Raw genomic sequence first — 20,050 nt, forward strand, 5'->3', positions numbered from 1 at the left:
GGCCAGGGGGCGGAGCGGAGCGCGCATGCGCGGTCGCCTTTGTGTGGGTCGAGCAGCGGCGGCGGCGGCGGCAGTGGCGGTCCCACTGGCAGGCGGGCAAGAGGGGAGTCCGGGCGGCGGCCGGCGTGGGAGCCGGGGGACCACCATGGTAAAGAAGCGGAAAGGCCGCGTCGTGATCGACTCGGACACAGAGGACAGCGGCAGCGACGAGAACCTGGATCAGGTGAGGGCAGGCCGCGGAGGCGCGGGCCGGCGGAGCCAGAGGGCTGTCGGGGCCGCGGGAACCGGAGACGGCCGGGCCTGGAGCCTTCCTACCAGAGCGCCCAGCTTGCCCCGTGCCCTGGGCACCACTACAGCCCCTTTCCCGTCCTCCCGGAGTGTGCGGGGCCTTGGAGACCGGCCCGGGCCTGGAGACGGAGCCCCGAGGACTTGGCGCCTTGGGCGGGGAGGCGGGGCAGGGACCGGGCCGTTGGGCCTCGGGCTCGGGGGTAGCGAAAGGGGCCGCGATCTTCCGGGGCCAGATCGGGGCGGCGGGCTGTAGTCCAGGAGATCCGGGCTGGGAGAGATAGGAAGTATCGCCCGCCAACCTGGGAGGCTGGGAGGTTTTGGAGGAGGTGCAAGGGTGCGCGTCGAGCAGTGGGGGCCGAGGGCCAAGAAGATCCGGACTCTGGAAGATGGAAGTTTTTCGGACAAGGGATGTGGACAGAGGGGAAGGACACTCGTAAATGTTCCTAGGAGCCTCTGCCGTGCTTGCCAAGGATGACTTAGCTGTGGGCACGAGTTTATTTGGCGACTAGGGTCGTTTGTGTTTGAGAAGGGCCCCTGTTGAGGTGTCAGACCCAAAAAAACACTCTTGGGTGGAGGAAAGAGGGCAGATACTGGAAGAAATAGAGAACTATGTAGGGCGACATGGAGGGACTGTGCATAGCCCAGGCCTCCTCTTGGCCCTTTCACGCAGCATCCCAGAATTCTTTCTTACTTGAAGACTGCAGGAAGCACTGAAAGTAACTCTTGGGGTTGAACTGTTTATATACTCTAGAAAACATTGTAGGGAGGAATCTGCTCTTTGTAGCAGTGCTCTAGTGATACCAGGCGATACAAAGATGGTCTCCTTTCTGTTTAATGAGCAAATGATGTAAAGAAAGAATATCCAAGAGATAGTAGCTTTTGAGTAGAAAGAGTATTGAACTTGGAGTCTGAAAATTTGAATTCTAGGCTGGGCTTATGCTATTTTCTAGCTATATATCTTTGGTCTTAAATGTAAAATGAAAATGTAACATCAGCCTTGTTTATCTAATTGGTTTATTGTAAAGATCAAGTGTTTGTAAAAATTGATGGCAGTGCAAGCATTTGCTAATTGTAAAGTTTTTCTATAAATGGCTTTTTGGGGGTCTTTTATATGAAGCCAGAGGTCTCAGTTTTAAAGTATTAGGGGCTGGGCGCGGTGGCTCACGCCTGTAGTCCCAGCACTTTGGGAGGCCAAGGCTCATCTGAGGTCGGGAGTTCGAGACCAGCCTGACCAACATGGAGAAACCCCATCTCTACTAAAAATACAAAATTAGCGGGGCGTGGTGGCACATGCCTGTAATCCCAGCTACTCGGGAGGCTGAGGCAGGAGAATTCTTGAACCCGGGAGGTGGAGGTTGCAGTGAGCCTGGGCAACAAGAGCGAAACTCCATCACAAAAAAAAAAAAAGAAAAGAAAAGAAAAGAAAGAAAAAGAAAGTATTAAGGCATAAAAGGGGAGGACTTTTTATTTATTTATTTATTTTTTTTTTTTTTGAGACGAAGTCTCGCACTGTCGCCCAGGCTGGAGTGCAGTGGTGCGATCTTGGCTTCACTGCAAGCTCCGCCAAGGGGAGGACTTTTAAGAAGAAAAGGACTGAGGAGGTGCTGTAGAAAGAAGACTGCTTTGAAAATGGTGGTAGGGAGGTGGAGAAGTAATGGGGCCTGTGTAGGACTATCTAAGGAATAGAAACTTTGTTTTGGGGTAGGAATTGAAAATGTTCTCATTGAAAGGCTCCTGAAGTTTACAAAAATATCAAAAGTATAATTTCGACTGTAAAAGTTTGATTGGTAGATAATTTTAGACTGGCAATTAGAAGGAGTAGAATCTATTTTTTTTCTGTCTTTTCATCTACAAATGTGAATGTTTCAGATAATAACAACGTTGGCTACCATTTATATAGTGCCTAGAGTAGGCACTTTAATTGTTTTGTTTAGATTGTCAAGTTTTCACATTATGGTAAATTTGAAATTATTTCCTCTACATAAAGAAAATGGAGGTTGAAAAAGTTAAATAACTCACAACTAGTAAGTAGTAGCATTGGGATTTGAACCCAGATCTTCATGAGTACAAAGCCTATACTGTTTCCACTATACCAACTCAATCTGTTAGTTTTAAATTTTTTTCATACTGCAAAATGATAATGTTTCACAGTCATTTTTCATGGTGCTAGAGTTCGTGTTTATAAAGTACACTGGATAGTTTAGAGGAAATTGGTACATACATTAAAAGGATTATTTGGGGGGATTTCTTGGTAAAGCACTCTCAAGACATCTGTTCAAAGTGATGAATGAACTGAACTGCAAATTATTGTCCTTAGTAGTTTCCCACAGAATTCTGATGAATAAAATAAGTTGAGTGCTTCTTTTCGTGGTAGAGATATTTCACCTGATCCACAAAAAGCTTTTTCAAAGTGGGAACTGCAGAGAATTGCCACTTTATTTATTTATTTATTTTTGAGACGGAGTCTTGTTCTGTTGCCCGGGCTGGAGTTCAGTGGCACAATCTCAACTCACTGCAACCTCCGCCCACTGGGTTCAAGCGATTCTCCTGCTTCAGCCTCCCGTGTAGCTGGGACTACAGGTGCCTGTCACCACACCTGGCTAATTTTTTGTATTTTTAGTGGAGACAGGGTTTCTCCATGTTGGCCAGGCTGGTTTCAAACTCCTGACCTCAAGTGATATGCCCACCTCGGCCTCCCAAAGTGCTGGGATTACAGGCATGAGCCACCGTGCTTGGCCGGAATTGCAACTTTAAATCCAATTCTAAATATCTATTTGTAAAAGGAAATTAACATAAAATGTGTAAGTAATACCTAATACATTTTAACAACAAATTTAACTTCCTCCCCTTCAGCTTCTTATTTGCATTCTTGTTATCAGATGGGAACTAGATCAAAATTCCCTTTCCCTGCACATCCTAACAGGGGTACTGATGCCTTCAGTTTGTCTGTTCAGCACTATGCCAGACTCTCAGAAGAATCAAAGAGGAAGATCTCTGCCCTCTAGACATTTTCACGAAAGACCTTTAGCACAAGTTCACTGTCAGTGCTGCTTGGGGGTCTTTAGGAATCCTAATGCATTCCTATTCCTATTCCTGCCCCAAATACCCTGTGCTGCTCCATCTGGTTCTGAGTCTTCACTGGGGGTATAACATTAGACTTGCTGTCTAGCGTATGGTACTTGTGGAAGGAACAAACCATGACAGATCACTGAGTATCTAGTGTGGATTGGAACGCAGTTCGTAAGGAGGCCTTTTGTCCCTGGGTTTTTCAGATGGGAATCTGAGCCATTATGTCAAAAATTTTACCTCCAATTTATTCCTCACTGAAGGTGAGATATATGGGCCTTCTAGGCTGGTTTTTCCTGGTGGTAGGGGCAGACCTCTGTGTCAGAAGCCACCTGGGTTGCTTATTTAAAATGTAGGTTGGGACTTAGAGGGTGCAGCAGTTCCCATCCTAGACCTACTGAATCAGACTCTCAGGGGATAGAGGTCTGGACTCTGCATTTGTAACAGGTATAGCTCAAGTAATTATGATTTATGTTAGTGATTAAGATCACTGCCTATATGCAGGTTAATCTTTTTAGTAACACACTATAAGTATTTAGAAGAGAAATAGCTTCCTGTGTCTGCCATAGTACTTCCAAGTTAAGCGTACATGTATAGGCTGGGCATGGTGGCTCATGCCCTGTAATCTCAGCACTTTGGGAGGCCAAAGTGGGAGGATCACTTGAGCCCAGGTGTTTGAGATCAGCGTAGGCAACAAAGTGAGACCTCATCTGTACAAAGACTTTAAAAATTGGCCAGGTGCAGTGGCTCATACCTGTAATCCCAGCACTTTGGGAGGCCGAGGTGGGCGGATCACCTGAGGTTGGGAGTTTGAGACCAGCCTGACCAACATGGAGAAACCTCGTCTCTACTAAAAATACAAAATTAGCCAGGCATGGTGGTGCTTGCCTGTAATCCCAGTTACTCAGAAGGCTGAGGCAGGAGAATCACTTGAACCCAGGAGGTGGAGGCTGTGGTGAGCCGAGATCGTGCCATTGCACTCCAGCCTGGGCAACAAGAGTGAAACTCTGTATTAAAAAAAAAAAAAAAAAAAAAAAAAAAAAGAATTTAAAAATTAGCTGGGCATGGTGGCGTGCCTCTAGTCTCAGCTACTTGGGAGTCTGGGGTGGGAGGATTGCTTGAGCCTGGGAGGTTGAAGTTGCAGTTACTTGTGGTCCCACCATTTCTCTTCAGCCCAGGTAACAGAGTGAGACCCTGTCCCAAAGAAAAAAAAAAAAAAGGCACTTGTATAACTAAAAGAACTTGACAGGGAGGTTTTAAGATGGCAAAACTACTGGTTCTTTTTTTTTTTTTTTTTTTAGGCAGGGTTTCACTCCTGTCACCCAGGCTGGAGTGCAGTGGCACAATTACAGCTCACTGCTGTAGCGTTGACCTCCCTAGCTCAGTCATCCTTCCCCCTCAGCCTCTCAAGTAGCTGGGACTACAGGTGTGCACCACCACACCCAGCTAATTTTTAAAATCATTTGTAGAGATGGGGGTCCCACTACATTGCCTAGGCTAGTCTCGAACTCCTGGGCTTAGGTGATTCTCAGGCTTTGGCCTCCCAAAGTGCTGGAATTACAGGTGTGAGCTGCCACACCAGGCCTTATTTATTTATTTGTTTGTTTGTTTATTTATTTATTTTCGAGTTGGAGTCTCACTCTATCGCCCAGGCTGGAGTGCAATAGCACGATCTCGACTCACTGCACCTTCCACCTCCCGGGTTCAAGCAATTCTCCTGCCTCAGCCTCCTGGGTAGCTGAGATTACAGGCGCCTGCCACCACACCTGGCTAATTTTTTGTATTTTCAGTAGAGACGGAGTTTCGCTATGTTGGCCAGACTGGTCTCTAACTCCTGGCCTCAGGTGATCCAGCACCTGGCCTTATTTTAACCTTTGAAAGTTTTTAAAACTAAGACCTAGTTTGAGAGTTTGAAAGCTTTTCTTTTAGCATTTGACCTGATAGTGACTCTGTCCTTATTTTGACCACACCCTTTCTTCAACATTTTTAAATTTCAAGATACTTGCTGTTGGTGCCTATTGGGAAATAATAATTTGAGGCAAACCTCTGGGCTCTATGTCATCTCCCTTTATGGAATAATATTTATGCAGTAAGTCCTATAAAATGAAAAGCATTCAAGATAATAAAGGAACCAGAGTTCTCAATTCAAATCAGTACAACTCCGTATTTATAAAAATTTCACTCTACCTTTCTAAAAAACTAAAAATTGAGCTATGTGCACACTGGGATGCTTTATTTTATAGGTTTCTTATTTAAAATGGAGATTATATTGTCATGTCCTGTTTTTCTCTGTTTATCTAACTTGAAGTAGCAATAATTAAATTTGTCTTTGAGAGAATAGACCCCCCTAAGTATTTTCTTTTTTCTTTTTTTTTGAGACGGAGTCTCGCTCTGTCACCCAGGCTGGAGTGCAGTGGCGCGATCTTGGCTCCTGCAGCCTCCGCCTCCCGGGTTCAAACAGTTCTCTGCCTCAGCCTTCCGAGTAGCTTGGATTACAGGCACACGCCACCACGTCCAGCTAATTTTTGTATTTTTAGTAGAGACGGGGTTTCACCATCTTGGCCAGGCTGGTCTTGAACTCCTGACCTCGTGATCCACCCTCCTCGGCCTCCCAAAGTGTTGGGATTACAGGCGTGAACCACTGTGCCCGGCCAGCCCTGTTAGTATTTTCTAGGAGCTGTTTTTAGATACTACATGTAAAGAATATTATTATTATAAAGCATACTTCTATAAACCTTCCCCATAAATCTTGAGAAATTTAAAAGTTGTGCTTCTTGTTAATGTAGTGTTTTCCGCATTAATCAGAGGCAAATTTTGAAGTGTAGGAAGAGTTTGTGAGAAGTGTCGGTGTTAATTTGTGAAAACTTTAATTTGTGTCATGTTGCATCTAGCTTGATGTAATTCGCTTGTTAATTTCACTCTTTTCAAAGAGTGAGTCCCATGGGAGCTCCCTCCCCACCCAACCGCCGCCCAAGATGGAGTCTTGCTCTGTCACCCAGGCTGGAGAGCAATGGCGCGCTGGGCTCACTGTAGCCTCCGCCTCTAGGTTCAAGTGATTCTCCTGCCTCAGCCTCCCGAGTAGCTGGGATGACAGGCACGCGCCACCACTCCCGGCTAATTTTACATTTTTATTAGAGATGGGGTTTCTCCATGTTGGTCAGTCTGGTCTCGAACTCCCGACCTCAGGTGATCCACCCACCTCGGCCTCCCAAAGTGCTGGGATTACAGGGGTGAGCCACCACGCCCAGCCCTGGGAGCTTTAACAGTGAGGCTTTTAGGAAAAATACAAAACTGATCTTCAGACACAGGTCATATTGGTGTATTTATTTTTATTTATTTATTTATTTATTTTGAGATGGAGTCTCACTTTGTTGCCCAGGCTGGAGTGCAGTGGGACGATCTCAGCTCACTGCCACCTCCGCTTCCCGGGTTCAAGCAATTATCCTGCCTCAGCCTCCCAAGTAGCTGGGATTACAGGTATGCACCACCATGCCCGACTAATTTTTGTATTTTTAGTAGAGATGGGGTTTCACCATGTTGGCCAGGCTGGTCTCAAACTCCTGACCTCAAGTGATCCGCCCTCCTTGGCTTCCCCAGGGTGCTGGGATTTCAGGCATGAGCCACCACATCCGGCCTGATTGTTCATCGTTCAACAGATATATTAGACAGTGTTAGACACTAGAGCTATTGGGTGAACAAAATGGAAGCAGTTTCCACCTTCAAGGAGTGTAAAGTGGAATGAGAGAGAGATGAGGTGGGGAGATTGCTCAGAGAGAGTAATTTCCTTACAATTGCACTACAGGCCATGAAGCAAGGACAAGAATACTGTGGAAATATTAACCAGGGACCCTATTCTAGCCTGATGAGAGTGACATTGAAACAGACCTGGAATATGTGTTAAGGAGAAGCAGATTAGAAGACTGAAGAGTAAAGGGAAGAGTGTTGAATGTTCATGGTTGAGGCACCAGCATATATAAAATAAATGAGGCAGGAAGGACCTCGAACCCTTATGAAACTGAAAGAAGCACAGAGTGAGTAACATAAACTAGTTGCATAGTTGGAGAGAGAATAGTACAAATGAAACTGTAGAGGTAGATTCTGTTTTGACCCTTTGAGGATGGAGAAGTCAGTTTACGGACTACACTCAGCAGTAAAAATAAAATTGAATTGATAGAAAACATCAAATGTGTCATACATAGTAAATATAAGTGATGAAATTTGTGTGTCTCATATGTACATGTACATGTATACTGGGTTGTGAGGTATAATTTATCTTCCTGTGGGCTGCGTTAAAAAGAGAAAAGTTTTTTGGCCAGGCGCAGTGGCTCACGCCTGTAATCCCAGCACTTTGGGAGGCCGAGGTGGGCGGATCATATGAGGCCAGGAGTTCGACCAGGCGGGCCAACATGGCGAAACCCCATCTCTAGTAAAAATACAAAAATTAGCCAAGTGCGGTGGCACACACCTGTAGTCCCAGCCACTGGCGAGGCTGAGGCATGAGAATCCCTTGAACCTAGGAGGCGGAGGTTGCAGTGAGCCGAGATCACCACTGTATTAGCCTGGGTGACAGAGAGAGACTCCGTCTAAAAAAAACAAAAGAAAAAAAGAAAAAAATTTAAAGCCACTGGAGGGCGTCAGCCTCCCCGGTGGCTGGGACTGCAAGTGTGTGCCACCACACTTGGCTAATTTTTGTTTTTTGTTTTTGAGACGGAGTCTCGCTCTTTTGCCCAGGCCGGACTGCAGTGGCGCTGTCTCTGCCACTGCAAGCTTCGCCTCCCGGGTTCATACCATTCTCCTGCCTCAGCCTCCCGAGTAGCTGGGACTATAGGCGCCTGCCACTGTGTCCGGCTAATTTTTTTTTTGTATTTTTAGTAGGCACGGGTTTCACCGTGTTAGCCAGGATGGTCTTGATCTCCTGACCTCATGATCTGCCCGCCTCGGCCTCCCAAAGTGTGCTGGGATTACAGGTGTGAGCCACCGCGCCTGGCCAATTCTTGTATTTTTAGTAGAGACTTTGGAGTTTATTCTGAGAGTAATAGGAAGCCATTGAAGGATTTTAAGTTGGAGAAGATTTTCAGATTTGCCTTACCCAGACTATTGTGGAGAGTAATATGGAGGGGGACACTAATGAAGTGGCAGAGAGAGGAGTCCAGATGAGAGATAATGGAGAACATAAGTTCCATTAGAATGGAAGCTCCAGGAGGGTAACCGTATGTGTTCACTATGCTGTCCCTGGCATCTAGAGCAGTGCCTATATGCAGTTGGCACCCAGTCAGTATTTATTAAATGAAGGACTGACTTGGATTGATATGGTTGTTATAGAGATGACAGATAGTGGAATTGGTTGGACATAATGTTCAGTATGTAGAACTAAAAGGCCTTGAAGACTGAGGACTGATTAGATGTTAGGATGAGAAGAGGAGTATTTAGGATTGATGCCAGGCACTGGCATGAGATGGGGAGTGCTGGAGGAGCAGGTTTAGAGGTGAAGATCCTGCATTCAGTCTGGGATATGTGGAGTTCGAAGTGACTATGAGATGTCTAAGTGGAGACATCAAGTAGGTAGTTGAAAATAACACTTGAGGGCCAGGCACAATGGCTCATGCCTGTAATCCCAGCACTTTGGGAGGCTGAGGTGGGAGGATTGCTTGAGCTCAGGAGTTTGAGATCAGCCTAGGCAACATGATGATGAAACCTGGTCTCTATAAAAAAAAAAAAAAATTTTTTTTTGAGGTGGAGTCTCGCTCTGTTGCCTAGGCTGGAGTGCAGTGACACCATCTTGGCTCACTGCAACCTCCGCCCTGGGTTCAAGCGATTCTCGTGCCTCAGCCTCCTGAGTAGCTGGGATTACAGGCGCATGCCACCATGCCCAGCTAATTTTTTTGATTGTTTGTTTTTATTTTTTTTTTTGAGATAGAGTCTCGCTCTGTCGCCCAGGGTGGAGTGCAGTGGCACGATCTCTGCTCACTGCAACCTCCCCCTCCTGGATTCAAGCGATTCTTCTGCCTCAGCCTCCCGAGTAGCTGGGACTACAGGCGTGCGCCACCATGCCTGACTAATTTTTTGTATTTTTAGTAGAGACAGGGTTTCACCATATTGGCCAGACTGATCTCGAACTCCAGACGTCATGATCTGCCCACCTCGGCTTCCCGAACTGCTGGGATTACAAGCGTGAGCCACTGTGCCTGGCCATTTTTTTGTATTTTTAGTAGAGATGGGGTTTTTCCATGTTGGCCAGGCTGGTCTCGAACTCCTGACCTCAGGTGATCCACCCCCCCCCCACCCACCCACCGCCGGCCTCCTGAAGTGTTGGGATTACAGGCGTGAGTCTACTGTGCCCAGCCGCTACATATATGTGTGTGTGTGTGTGTAATTTTTTTTGTTGTTGTTGTTGTTTTTTGTTTTTTAGGCAGAGTCTCACTCTGTTGCCCAGGCTGGAGTGCAATGGTGTGATCTCGGCTCACTGCAACCTCCACCTCCCAGGTTCAAGCAATTCTCCTGCCTCAGCCTGCCAAGCAGCTGGGATTACAGGGGCCCACCACCACGCCCGGCTAATTTTTGTATTTTTAGTAGAGATAGGGTTTCACCATGTTGGCCAGGCTGGTCTTGAACTCCTGACCTCGTGATCCACCCACCTTGGCCTCCCAAAGTGCTGGGACTACAGGCATGAGCCACCATGCCTGGTCTACAAATTTTTTTTTTTTTTTTTTTTTTTTGAGACAGAGTCTTGCTCTGTTGCCCAGGCCGGAGTGCAGTGGCGCGATCTTGGCTCACTGCAAGCTCCGCCTCCTGGGTTCACGCCATTCTCCTGCCTCAGCCTCCTGAGTAGCTGGGACTACAGGCACCCGCCACCATGCCCGGCTAATTTTTTGTATTTTTAGTAGAGACGGGGTTTCACCGTGTTAGCCAGGATGGTCTCGATCTCCTGACCTCGTGATCCACCCACCTTGGCCTCCCAAAGTGCTGGGATTACAGGCGTGAGCCACTGCGCCCGGCCCTACAAAATTTTTAAAAAATTAGCTGAGTGTGGTGGCATGCGCCTGTGGTCCCAGCTATTCATTCAAAATAAAAGCTACATAAGCTGGGTGTAGTGATGTGTGCCTGTAGTCCCAGCTACTCAGGAGGCTGAGATAGGAGGATCACCTGAGCTTAGGAGGTTGAGGCTGCAGAGAGCCATGATCACACAACTGCACTCCAGCCTGGGTGACAGTGAGACCCTGACTCAAATAATAATAACAGTAATAATAATTATGCCGATGCTCGCCTGACAGAATAGGCACTTAATAAATTTTTGTTGAATAAGCAAATGCTACTTGGCATACCTATGGTGTCAAGTTTTATTTTTTTTTGAAACGGAGTTTTGCTCTTTGTTGCCCAGGCTGGAGTGCAGTGGGGCAATCTCAGCTCACTGCAACCTCCGCCTCCCGGATTCAAGTGATTCTCCTGTCTTAGCTTCCCAAGTAGCTGGGATTACAAGTGTACGCCACCACACCTGGCTAATTTTTGTATTTTTAGTAGAGACGGGGTCTCACCATGCTGGCCAGGCTGGTCTTGATCTCCTGACCTCAGGTGATCTGCCTGGCTTGGCCTCCCAAAGTGCTGGGATTACAGGCATGAGCCACCATGCCTGGCCACCTTCTTTTTTTTTTAATTTTATTTTTAGAGCTGGGGTCTCACTGTGTCACCCAAGCTACATGGTGGGACATTTTCTAACTTGGTTACATTGAGATTACTTGAAGAGATAAAGGACACTGTCACTTTGGGGGTTCTTGTTCCAACCCCTCTACTGCAATACTGATATCCCCTTTTTTTTTTTTTTTTTTGAGATGGAGTCTCGCTTTGTTGCCCAGGCTGGAGTGCAATGACGTGATCTCAGCTCACTGCAAGCTCTGCCTCCTGGGTTCACACCATTCTCCTGCCTCAGCCTCCCGAGTAGCTGGGACTACAGGTGCCCGCCACTACACCCGGCTAATTTTTTTGTATTTTTAGTAGAGACGGGGTTTCACTGTGTTAGCCAGGATGGTCTCGATCTCCTGACCTTGTGATCCGCCCACCTCAGCCTCCCAAAGTGCTGGGATTACAAGTGTGAGCTACCGTGTCCGGCTCCCTACTCCTTTTTTTTTTTTTGAAGACAGGGTCTCACTCTGTTACCCAAGCTGAAGTGCAGTGACGTGATCATGGATCACTCTAGCTTTGACCTCCTGGCTTCAAGTGATCCTCCCTCCTCTGCCTCTGGAGTATCTGGGATCACAGGTGTGTGCCACCATGCCCAGCTAATTTATTTATTTATTTTGAGACAGAGTCTTGCTCTGTTGCCCTGGCTGGAGTGCAGTGGTGTGATCTCAGCTCACTGCAACCTCTCTGCCTCCTGGGCCCAACCAGTTCTCCCACAGCCTCCTGTGTAGCTGGGATTACAAGCATATGCCACCACATCTGCCTACTTTTTGTATTTTTAGTAGAGACGGGGTTTCGTCATGTTGGCCAGGCTGGTCTCAAACTCCTGACCTCAAGTAATCTGCCCATCTTGGCCTCCCAAAGTGCTGGGATTACAGGCGTGAGCCACCACTCCTGGCCGCAGCGAATTGATTTTTAATTTTTTGTAGAGACAGGGTCTCCCTGTGTTGCCCATGCTGGTCTCAAATTCCTGGGCTCAAGGGATCCTTCCTCCTACCTTGGCCTCCCAAAGTACTGGGATTACAGGCCACCTGTAAGCCACCTGTGAGCCACCACGCCCAGCCAATATTCACTGTTTAAATCAACCAACAGTTTTGCTATGAAAGGGACACTAGGAAGTAACTTCTCGGATTTAAAGCTCTGCGAATTACTGTTTTTTCCTCGTCATCTCGTAGATCCTTCCACTTCTCTCTGTCCCTGTGGCTACTTGTTTAATGCGACTGCTATGGGTTCCTTCTGAGTCCTCTCTGTACTTCCACCCTGGCCCCTCTAGTCTGTTCATCTACCAGTTGTAGTGCTCTTTTTTTTTTTTTCTCTCTCTCTCTCTTTCCAGGAGTGCTCTTTTAAAACCCTTGCTGGATTGGGTTACTCCCCTGCTTCAAACCATTTGATGGCTTCCCACTGCCTAACTTCCATGCTCCTCACCCTGTTTTATAAAGCTCAGAAAGATCTGGTTTCTTCTTACCACTAACCCACCGCATTCAATTCTCCTGCTTGCCTGCTAAACTTTAGTCACGGTTTCTCTTTCAGTTCTTTGACTAAGCCAAGCTGTTATCAGCTTCAGGGCCTTAGCTGTTCCATCTGAAGGCCTCTGTCCAGAAAACTGTACCATCTTTTCCTCTCGTGAAGTTTCTAGTCTCAGCCTCAGTGCCTCAGAGAAGCCTCTCTAACCACCCTACTGCAGATAGCCCCTGCACTCATTTGATTCACTTCCTTCTTAACACTTACCATTAGATGGAATTCATTGTTTCTTTACTTGTTCATTGTTTGTCTCCCATACTTGATTTTAAATTCCATGAGGTCAAGGACCATGTATCTTTTCCTTATTTTTTCTTTGTTTTTAATTTAATTTAATTTAATTTATTTTTTCTTTTCTTTTTTTTTTTTTTTTGAGACAGAGTCTTGCTCTATTGCCCAGGCTGGAATGCAGTGGCACGATATCAGCTCACTGCCATCCCTACCTCCTGGGTTCACGCAGTTCTCCTGCCTCAGCTTCGTGAGTAGCTGGGATTACAGGTGCATGCCACCATGTCTGGCTAATTTTTTTTTTTTTTTTTTTTTTTTGAGACGAGTCTCGCTGCGCCCTAGGCTGGAGTGCAGTGGCGCGATCTCGGCTCACTGCAACCTCTGGCTCACTACAACCTCCACCTCCCGGGTTCAAGCGATTCTCCAGCCTCAGCCTCCCAAATAGCTGGGACTACAGGCGCGTGGCACCACACCCAACTAATCTTTTGTATTTTTAGTAGAGACAGGGTTTCATCGTGTTAGCCAGGATGGTCTCGATCTCCTGACCTCATGATCCTCCTGCCTTGGCCTCCCGAAGTGCTGGGATTACAGGTGTGAGCCACTGTGCCCAGCCTAATTTATGTATTTTTAGTAGAGATGGGGTTTCACCATATTGGCCGGGCTGGTCTTGAAATCCTGACCTCAAGTAATCCACCTGCCTCAGCCTCCCAAAGTGCTAGGATTACAAGCATGAGCCACCATGCCTGGCCTCTTTTTTATTTTTTAAGGCACAGGGTTTCGCCCATTGCCCAGCCTGGAGTGCAGTGGCGAGATCCTAGCTCACTGCAGCCTCGACTTCTGAACTCAAGCGATCCTCCAACCTCACCCTTCCAAGCAGCTGGGACTGCAGGCTCCCATCACCACGTCCAGCTAATTTTTTTTTTTTGGAGACGGGGTCTCAGTCTGTTACCCAGGCTGGAGTGCAGTGGTGTGATCTCAGCTCACTGCAACTTCCACTTCCTGGGTTCAAGTGATTCTCCTGCCTCAGCCTCCTGAGTAGCTGGGATTACAGGTGCCCTCCAACACGACCAGCTAATTTTTGTATTTTTAGTAGAGACGGGGTTTTGCCATGTTTGGTAGGCTAGTCATGAACTCCTGACCTCAGCTGATCCGCCCGCCTTGGCCTCCCAAAGTGCTGGGATTACAGGTGTGAGTCACCACGCCTGGCCCACCTAATTTTTTAAAAAATCCTTTTGTCCAGACGGGGTCTCCTTATGTTGCTGAGGCTGGTCTTGAACTCCTGGGCTCAATTTTCCCACTTCAGCCTCCAACAGAGCTGGAATTACAGATATGAGCCACTGCGCCCAGCCATATCTTTTCTTCACTACTGTTTACCCAGGGCTTGCTACATAATGGTTGCTGTTAGTAGGGTGACCAACCATCCTAGTTTGCCAGGAACTGAGAAGTTTCCCAGAATGTAGAACTTTTAGTGCTAAAACCATGACAGTCCTGGGAAAACCAGGATATTTGGTCGCCTTAGCTGGTAGTTGGTGACATTAGTTATATTGGTGGAATGAGTGAGAAAGATCTCAGCATGCTAATTAGCTATAAAACCTGTTGAGATTTATTCATATGGGCTTTTATTCTCCTTTCTTGCCTTGTTTCATGGTCTCAGTTTTGGCAGTCTAGTTTAATGTTAAATATGGCTTTTAAGCAATGTTAATGAAACTGCTGTAGAAGCCAGATGCGGCATCTCTGCACAGCCATCCTATAGTAAGTAGGTTGGGCATTGGCATTATTTCAAGTAGATCTTTAGTTCAGCCTTCATTTGATATACCATGCTGGCACCCCCTGCACCATTCCCCTAGAGGAATGTCGAGATAAATAGGGAAGGCTTTCACTGGATGGCTTGAAATACAGGGACAATGGTAAGAGATATTCACCAGACATATGAAATGTTGTCTCAACCAGTGTGGCACAGTGAAGTGGGCTGGTAGGAGAGAGTTGCAGATGGATTTACCTCTGGTGTATGGATCAGTTTCAGATGGACTTAATTTTTTTTTTTTTTTTAATTTCTTGTAGAGATGTGGTCTTACTGTGTTGCCCAAGTTGGTCTCGAACTCCTGGCCTTAAACAGTCCTCCCACTTTGGCCTCCCAAAGTGCTGAGATTACAGGTGTGAGCCACTATGCCTGGCCAGATTGACTTTTGACTACAAGTGTTAGATAGGTCATCTCTAACTGATTAACTGATTGTCCCTAATCTGATGGTCTCTATGTGTGTGGTGTTGGAAAGACTTTTCTTTTCTTTTCTTTTCTTTTTTTTGAGACGGAGTCTTGCTCTGTTGCCCAGGCTGGAGTGCAGTGGCATGGTCTAGGCTCACTGCAGCCTCCGCCTCCTAGGTTCAAGCAATTCTCCTGCTCAGCCTCCCGAGTAGCTGGGACTACAGGCGCACACCGCCACACCCAGCTAATTTTTGTATTTTTAGTAGAGACGGGGTGGGAAGACTTTTTTGTTGCATATTGGTCTATTCAGCTGTTATGAGCCCTCAATAGAATATAAAGGACTGGCTGGGCATCGTGGCTCACACCTGTAATCCTAGCACTTTGGGAGGGTGAGGCAAGTAGATTGCCTGAGCTCAGAGGTTCAAGACCAGCCTGGGCAACATGATGAAACCCTGTCTCTACTAATAATACAAAATATTAGCTGGGCGTGGTGGTGCATGCCTGTAGTCCCAGCTACTTGGAAGGCTGAGGTGGGAGAATCGCTTGAACCTGGGAGGCAAAGGCTGCAGTGAGCCAAGATCATACCACTGCACTCTCGTCTAGGCGACAGACCAAGATTTCATCTCCAAAAACAAACAAAAAGAATATAAAGGACTGAGCTAAAAAGTAATCTTGCTGTGAGTTTTCCCAGTAACTTCCTATACAATCCTCAAGTTGTGGGAAGTGCATCTTGTATCTTTCACACTGTTAAGAGAGTATTTGCTGTCTCAATACTATTGTGGGTTTTCTTTTCTTTTTTTTGTATTGAGACAGAGTCTTGCACTATCGCCCGGGCTGGAGTGCAGTGGTGTGATCTCGGCTCACTGCAACCTCCACCTCCTAGGTTCAAGCGATTCTCCTTGCCTCAGACTCCCAAGTAGCTGGGATTACAGGCGCCTGCCACCATGCCCAGCTAATTTTTTTGTATTTTTAGTAGAGACGGGGTTTCATCATGTTGGCCAGGCTGGTCTTGAACTCTTGACCTCGTGATCTGCCCACCTTGGCCTCCCAAAGTGCTGGGATTACAGTCGTGAGCCACTGCGTCCAGCGGGTTTTTCTTTTTTCTTTTTTTTTTTTGAGAAGGAGTTTTGCTCTTGTTGCCCAGGCTAGAGTGCAGTGGTGCAATCTTGGCTCACTGCAACCTCTGCCTTCTGGTTTCAAGCAATTCTTCTGCCTCAGCCTCCCAAGTAGCTGGGATTACAGGTGCCTGCCACCACGCCCAGCTACTTTTTTTGTATTTTTAGTGGAGACAGGGTTTCACCATGTTGGTCAGACTGGTCTCGAACTGCTGACCTCGTGATCCACCTGCCTCGGCCTCCCAAAGTGCTGGGATTACAGGCATGAACCACCGCGCCCGGCCGGGTTTTTCTTTTTAAGGCAGTGTCTTGCTCTATTTCCCAGGCTGGAGTGAAGTGGTTCACTGCATTCTCAACCACCCAGACTCAAACAATTCTGCCTCAGCCTCTTGAGTAGCTGAGACTATAGGCATGTGCCACCACAGCTGGCTGAGTTTTTGTATTTTTTGTACAGACGGGGTTTCACCACATTGCCCAGACTGGTCTCGAATTCCTGGGCTCAAACGATCAGCCCTCGTCGGCCTCCCAAAGTGCTAGGACTACAGTTGTGAGCCAGTGTCCCTGGCTCATACTTTTTTTTTTTTTTTTGAGACGCAGTCTCCCTCTGTTGTGCAGGCCGGAGTGCAGTGGCACGATCTTGGCCCACTGCAACCTTCACCTGCCAGGTTGAAGTGATTCTCCTGCCTCAGCCTCCCGAGTAGCTAGACTACAGGTGCACGCCCCCATGCCTGGCTAATTTTTTGTATTTTTAGTAGAGACGTGGTTTCACCATGCTGGCCAGGATGGTGTTGAACTCCTGACCTTGTGATCCGCCCACCTCGGCCTTCCAAAATGCTGGGATTACAGGCATGAGCCACTGTGCCCGGCCATACTATTGTTAGTATGGTATTTAATGTAGTAGAAGAGGGATTGTACTTACCAGATGCAGTTGTTTGTTGATGAAGGAGAGCTGTTTGTTAGGTTTTCTTTTTTTTTTTTTGAGACGGAGTCTTGCTCTGTCACTCAGTCTGGATGGAGTGCAGTGGCACAATCTCGGCCCACTGCAAGTTCCGCCTCCCGGGTTCACGCCATTCTCCCACCTCAGCCTCCGGAGTACCTGGGACTACAGGCGCTCGCCACCACGCCTGGCTAATTTTTTGTATTTTTAGTAGAGACAGGGTTTCACTGTGTTAGCCAGGTTGGTCTCGATCTCCTGACCTCGTGATCCACCCGCCTCAGCCTCCCAAAGTGCTGGGATTACAGGCGTGAGCCACTGCGCCCGGCCTAGGTTTTCAGTATGTAGAGCGGAACCTCCTTAACAGGAAGGCAGTACTAATGTCTTAACACTTCAGTTACAGTAACTTTTAACAAATGTCTACTATGGTTTGATTGATAGCAAATCCCAATTTCTCTTATAACGAATTGGTATTAAAACAGGCATACTAGGCTGGGCATGGTGGCTCACACCTGTAATCCCAGCACTTTGGGAGGCCAAGGCGGCGGCTCACCTGAGATCAGGAGTTCAAGACCAGCCTGGCTAACGTGGTGAAACCCTACTTCTACTAAAAATACAAAAAATTAGCCAGGTGTTGTGGTGCGCACCTGTAATCCCAGCTACTTGGGAGGCTGAGGCAGGAGAATTGCTTGAACCAGGAGGCCGAGGTTGCAGTGAGCTGGGATCGCACCATTGCACTCCAGCTTGGGCAACAAGAGTGAAACTCCGTCTCACAAAAAAAAGAAAAACAAACAGGCATACTAAGGTCAGCTGCGGTGGCTCATGCCTGTAATCCCAACACTTTGGGAGGCTGAGGTGGGCAGATCATCAGGAGTTTGAGACCATCCTGGCCAACATGGTGAAAACCTGTCTCTACTAAAAATACAAAACTATTAGCTGGGTGTGGTGGTGTGCGCCTATAGTCCCAGCTACTTGGGAGGCTGAGGCAGGAGAATCACTTGAACCAGGGAGGTGGAGGTTGCTGTGAGCCGAGATCACTCCACTATACTCCAGCCTGGGAGACATAGTGAGAGTCCATCTCAAAAAAAGAAAAATAAATAAAAATATAAAACTGGCATAATAATGCATTTGTGAACCTTAAGGGGTCAGAGAAGAGATTACTTACCAGAAGTCTTTTCTGCCTTTTTGAGACAGAGTCTCACTCTGTTGCCCAGGCTGGAGTGCACTGGCATGATCTTTGCTCACCGCAACCCCCACCTCCCAGACTCAAGTGATTCTCCCACCTCAGCCTCCTGAGCAGCTAGGACTACAGGCGTGCGCCACCATGCCCAGCTAATTTTTGTATTTTTAGCAAAGATCAGGTTTCACCATGTTGGCCAGGCACACCTCAAGTGATATACCTGCCTCAGCCTCCCAAAGTAGTGGTATTACAAACGTGAGCCACTGCACCCAGCCCAGAAGTCTTTAAAGCTTATAAATTTACATTAAAGTAATATGGGAAAAAAGGTAATGGTAAAGACCATAAATGTATTACTATATAACCCAGCAATCCCAGTCCTAGGTATTTACTCAAAGTGAAGTAAAAACTAATGTTTACATAGAAGACTATATATGAACATACAATTACCCCCAAATGGTAACAACTCAGATGTTTTATTGTTGTTGTTGTTTGCTACCACACTTTTTTTTTTTTTTTTTTTTGATGGAGTTTTGCTCTTTTTGCCCAGGCTGGAGTGCAATGGCGCTATTTCAGTTCACTGCAACCTCTGCCTCCCAGGTTCAAGCAATTCTTCTGCCTCAGCCTCCCGAGTAGCTAGGATTACAGGCATGCACCACCACGCACAGCTAATTTTTTATTTTTAGTAGAGATGCGGTTTCTCCATGTTGGTCAGGCTGGTCTCGAACTCCCAACCTCAGGTGATCCGCCACCTTGGCCTCCCCAAAGTGCTGGAATTACAGGCGTGAGCCACCGCGCCTGGCCTTTTTTTTTTTTTTAAGTAAAGATGAGGTCATGCTATGTTGCCAAGCTGGTCTCAAACTTTTGGGCTCAAGCGGTCCTCCCACCTTGGCTTCCCAAAGTGCTGGGATTATAGGCGTGAACCACTGCACCTAGCACAAATATTTTTCAGCTGGTAAATGGTTCAACAAACTGATACATTCATACAGTGGAATACTACTTAGCAAAAATAGAGACAAACTATAGTAATGATACATGCTGTAATGTGAATGAATCTCAAATGCACTATGCCAAATGAAAGAAGCCAAACTCAAAAGGCTAAGATACTATATGATTCCATCTATATGATGTTCTATAGGGACAGAAAACAGGTCTCTGGTTGCCAGGGAATGGGAGAAGGGATGTATAAAGATGAGAGAATTGAGGGATGATGGAACTATAGAGTGTAGATGATGGGATATAGAGTGGAACCTCCTTAGCAGGAAGGCAGTACTAATGTCTTTTTTTTTTTTTTTCTTTTTGAGATGGAGTCTTGCACTGTCACCCGGGCTGGAGTGCAGTGATGCGATCTCTGCTCACTGCAACCTCTGCCTGCCAGGTTGAAGCAGTTCTCCTGCCTCAGCCTCCCGAGTAGCTGGGATTACAGGCGCACGTCACCATGCCTGGCTAATTTTTTGTATTTTTAGTAGAGACAGAGTTTCACTATGTTGGCCAGGATGGTCTTGAACTCCTGACCTTGTGATCTGCCCGCCTTGGCCTCCCAAAGTTCTGGGATTACAGGCGTGAGCCACCGCGCCTGGCCAGCAGTACTAATGTCTTACTTTAGTTACAGTAACTCTTTTTTTTTTTTTTTTTGAGATGGAGTCTCGCTCTGTCGCCCAGGCTGGAGTGCAGTGGCGTGATCTCAGCTCACTGCAACCTCTGCGTCCTGGGTTCAAGCGATTCTCCTGCCTATAGCCTCCTGCCTACAGTAACTTTTAGCAGATGTCTGCTGTGTTTTGATTAATAGCAAATCCAAATCTTTGTTATAATCAATTGGTATCAAAACAGGAGTACTAGTGTATTTG

General features: G+C 46.9%; 1 protein-coding gene across 1 annotated transcript in view; it reads left to right on the plus strand.

The window, feature by feature from the left end:
* RTF1 (RTF1 homolog, Paf1/RNA polymerase II complex component) overlaps positions 1–20,050 on the plus strand; it is a 67,645-nt gene continuing 47,595 nt past the window's right edge. The window contains exon 1 of the mRNA XM_003826612.5: positions 1–223. Coding sequence (XP_003826660.2) covers positions 26–223 — 198 coding nt within the window. The 5' untranslated portion in view covers positions 1–25. The remainder of the gene's footprint in view (positions 224–20,050) is intronic.

Source organism: Pan paniscus, chromosome 16, assembly GCF_029289425.2.
Source record: "Pan paniscus chromosome 16, NHGRI_mPanPan1-v2.0_pri, whole genome shotgun sequence".
NCBI classification, from domain to species: domain Eukaryota; kingdom Metazoa; phylum Chordata; class Mammalia; order Primates; family Hominidae; genus Pan; species Pan paniscus.